Source organism: Limulus polyphemus, unplaced genomic scaffold, assembly GCF_000517525.1.
Source record: "Limulus polyphemus unplaced genomic scaffold, Limulus_polyphemus-2.1.2 Scaffold1713, whole genome shotgun sequence".
Taxonomy (NCBI): Eukaryota; Metazoa; Arthropoda; class Merostomata; order Xiphosura; family Limulidae; genus Limulus; species Limulus polyphemus.
Genome location: NW_013667323.1, coordinates 184,302 through 187,943, shown reverse-complemented (window position 1 = coordinate 187,943; position 3,642 = coordinate 184,302). Strand labels below are relative to the sequence as shown.

General features: G+C 37.6%; 1 protein-coding gene across 1 annotated transcript; it reads right to left on the bottom strand.

Annotated features, from left to right (window-relative positions):
* Positions 1 to 263: 263 nt before the first annotated feature.
* Positions 264 to 2,913, bottom strand: LOC111087077. Its single transcript, XM_022392429.1, has 2 exons — positions 2,816 to 2,913; positions 264 to 1,132 (listed from the first exon to the last, which is right to left on the bottom strand). Exons 1-2 carry the CDS (start codon positions 2,825 to 2,827, stop codon positions 287 to 289), a joined length of 858 nt encoding a protein of 285 aa, XP_022248137.1. The 5' UTR covers positions 2,828 to 2,913; the 3' UTR covers positions 264 to 286.
* Between the last annotated feature and the right edge of the window lie 729 nt (positions 2,914 to 3,642).

Here is a 3,642-nt window from a genome sequence, read left to right as displayed (position 1 = left end):
TCTAATTTTCGCGGTGGTTTATTTGAAAAACCCATTTTTATAGACATTTCACGTTTACCCATGAAATGATAAGATTAAGCAAGTATAAAATCATATGTCGAGATAATTGAAAAATATATGTGGAGTTCAATATATCCTTACTATCAAAATTTGGAACCTTTATTTCACCCAAAGAAAAAATATAAATTATTTTCTTGTGTTTCAATACTCGATAATTTCAAGAATTTTGATAAACCTATGAACTTCTATTTCTGTACGGGAGAAAAATGGCGAAGATGAACTTGATCTACTTATTCTGAGTGTTCTTGTTTGCTTTGGAGATTCGAGAGGGCTCGTCTCCTCCACCTGCGTTAACTCCTGGAACTTTTAGTTGATACTGAACATTACTGCTCGCACTGGCGGGGTATTTATCTCTTGAAGAGTAAACTAATGGAGAAGCATCGTCTGCAGAGCGGAAAGACCTCCTGTAGTTAGAAACACGGTTACCATAAGGGACTGAGTTACCATATGCTGAGTCATAAGGATATCTTCTACCGTAGGCTCTAGTACCATAGCGACTACCACTCGAGTAACCTCTGTTGTTATCGGGATACCTGTAGGAAGGATAACTTCCATAGCCTTGATCATCGAGGAGACGATCATAAAGATAGCTTCTATCTCCTAGGTTATTGAAGCGATAATCGTTTGGATATCGGGAATCGAATCGATTGTCGTAGGGGTATCGGGAATCGAATCTATCGTCATATGGGTATCGGGAATCGAATCGATTGTCGTAGGGGTATCGGGAATCGAATCGATTGTCGTAGGGGTATCGGGAATTGAAGGTATTGCGGTAAGGAGATTGCGGATACCGAAATTGGAACTGGTCGTCGTAAGGATAGTTTTCATTTCTTCTGGAGCCGAAAGGGTAATATCCGCTTCCCCGAGGACCGTATCGGTTATCATAAGGATTATTGCCATATCTGTCATCGAACTGAGAATTAGGTCGATACCTATCAAAGCCGCGGTTATCGAAGTCAGAACCGGGTGGAAGACGGCTGTTGATCGTGGGATCGCGTAAAGTGTCAGGGTACTGACTTGTGTCGTCTACAGCCACCACAACCAAACCACACGAGAGGACAGAAAACGCCACCTATTAAGTAAACAATAGAATGTGAAATTAAAAACTATTTTCTTTGAAATCCCCTTGTTTTCGTGATTCTTTTATGTAATATATGTATATACAAGCTGAAGTATCCGTCCTTTGTCCGGGTTATGAACTTTAAAACATGTAGGGGTGGATGCTGTGATAAATAACACAAAAATTCTAACTTTCACACAGTTTGTATATAATATAACATGTTATTACAATATTCATTATTACCTCACCAAAGGTTTTGTATAAGCTTTAAGAACTCCATATGTATATACTTGTTTGTTTTGAATTTCGCGCAAAGCTACACGAGGGCTATCTGCGCCAGCCGTCCCTAATTTAGCAGTGTAAGACTAGAGGGAAGGCAGCTAGTCATCACCACCCACCGCCAACTCTTGGGCTACTCTTTTACCAACAAATAGTGGGATTGACCGTCACATTATAACGCCCACACGGCTAAAAGGGTGGGCATGTTTGGTGTGACGGGGATTCGAACCCGCGACCTTCAGATATGTATATACTTGAAACATGGTATACACTGTGCAATGGTCAGGGTGATTTTATAGCAAGAAGTAGCGGCAAAAGTAGTGGCGGTAGGGATGCTTTCCGTTACCCGCTTTCAACACCCACCTCTTAATGTCTTTCCACAGTGTTTCACGTGATTAATTAATTGACGGTCATTGGCCGCAGAGGTGTTGTACGGGCCAAAGTTGAAAGGTCACGAGTCAAAGTATGAAGTGGATATAATATAAGAAACGGCTCTTCATACCAACCTTATGGTGGCTGTTGTAGTAGAAACTTCAGCTGAGTTTATGTATTATTGCAATAGTGGCGGCCATTTTTTTCATTGCATTCCTATGTAGAGAGTAGTAGTGTACTATCTGAGATATATAAGACGTTTGTGTGCCCTTCTCACACTGTGTGTATGTTGTGTTATAGAAAATTTAATAATAACAAGGATCTGGTATAACGTTTTTCTTCTGAAAAATTAAACACTGCAAACAACTGATATCATTTTGAAAAACACAGGCTCGGCATGGCTAGGTGGTTAGGGCGCTCGACTCGCAATCTGAGGATCTCGGGTTCGAATCCCCGTTACACCAAACATACTCGCCCTTTCAGCCGTGGGGGCGTTATATATAATGTGGCGGTCACTATTCGTTGGTAAAAGAGTAGCCCAAGAGTTGGCGGTGGGTGATGATGACTAACTTCCTTCCCTGTAGTCTTACACTGCTAAATTAGGGACGGCTAGCGCAGGTAGCCCTCATTTAGCTTTACGCGAAATTCAAACAAACGAAAAACATTTTTTTATATTAACTTGAAAATTATAACTGGAATGACATTTGTAAGATATTCTAAATATTATCTAACTTTTGTAATTTTAGTATCACACGATATTATTAGTCCTAGTTTTAGTTTTTGTAAGCATTAAATATTAAAGAATGTTTAGAACAATAAAAATTACTAAGATATACACATAAACACGTGACTTTACATTCATATCAAAAGTTATCTCGACGAACAAGAGTTTAAGGGCTCATTTGTATTTCTATCAATGGATTTCTTTGTAAGAATAAATAAGTTTTTAACTTCAAGTAGTCACACAAAAATGCAAAGCATTATCATTTCAGAAGTAGTATTTTTCTCATTTGTTAACATTTTACTTAAGTCAAGTATACTTACAATATAGTTCATGCTGTACACTTTTTTGTTGGTTGCTTTACTTTTTCGATTCTTTCCTTGTTCTTTTTTTAACCTGAGCAAGCTGAAGCGAAATGAAGTATATGAAGAATGATTCTTAAAGAGGGGGATTTTATAATAAAACTCATTTCATATAAATGGTACACCCTGGTTGAGCCTGGCGCACCAAGATACCTCATTAATATCTATGCATTTGTCGCTCGGAAATGACTCCATGTTTTTATCGTTCACATTTCATAGTCAGACTTCAAGAAAACTACTAAGTCATGGTATATGTTTCTATTTATGATCAATTTCACAGAAGCATTTTTGATTACTTTGGTGATCAACAACCTATGTCGATAAGACTGAGAAGTATGGTAGGTAATAATAGGTCGTGAAAAAAACCGGAACCGAATCAGGAAAACGGAAGTTACTGGTCAAACTTCATAGACTGAAATGCCAGCGTGAGACCTGTACCCTGTTCAATAGGTTATACTCTAAAATGTTGAGTCTGGAAAACCGTGTTTATAACTTTTTAACCAAAAGATATGCTTAACCTAGTAAAAAATCGAATGTTGTACGTTACAACTCTTTGGTTTACGTCATAGCAATTGTAGAATTGTTTACCGTGTTTGTAATTTTTAACTAAAAGATATGCTTACCCTAGTAAAACAAAGTGAATGTTGTATGTAGCAACTCATTGTTTTACTTCACAACAATTGTGGAATTGTTTTCGTGTAAGATGAACTACGTAAAGGTTATTACCGATTTTTGAAAAAGAAAATTTGAATCGGAAGTACATATATATATAATATAAAAATCCACAT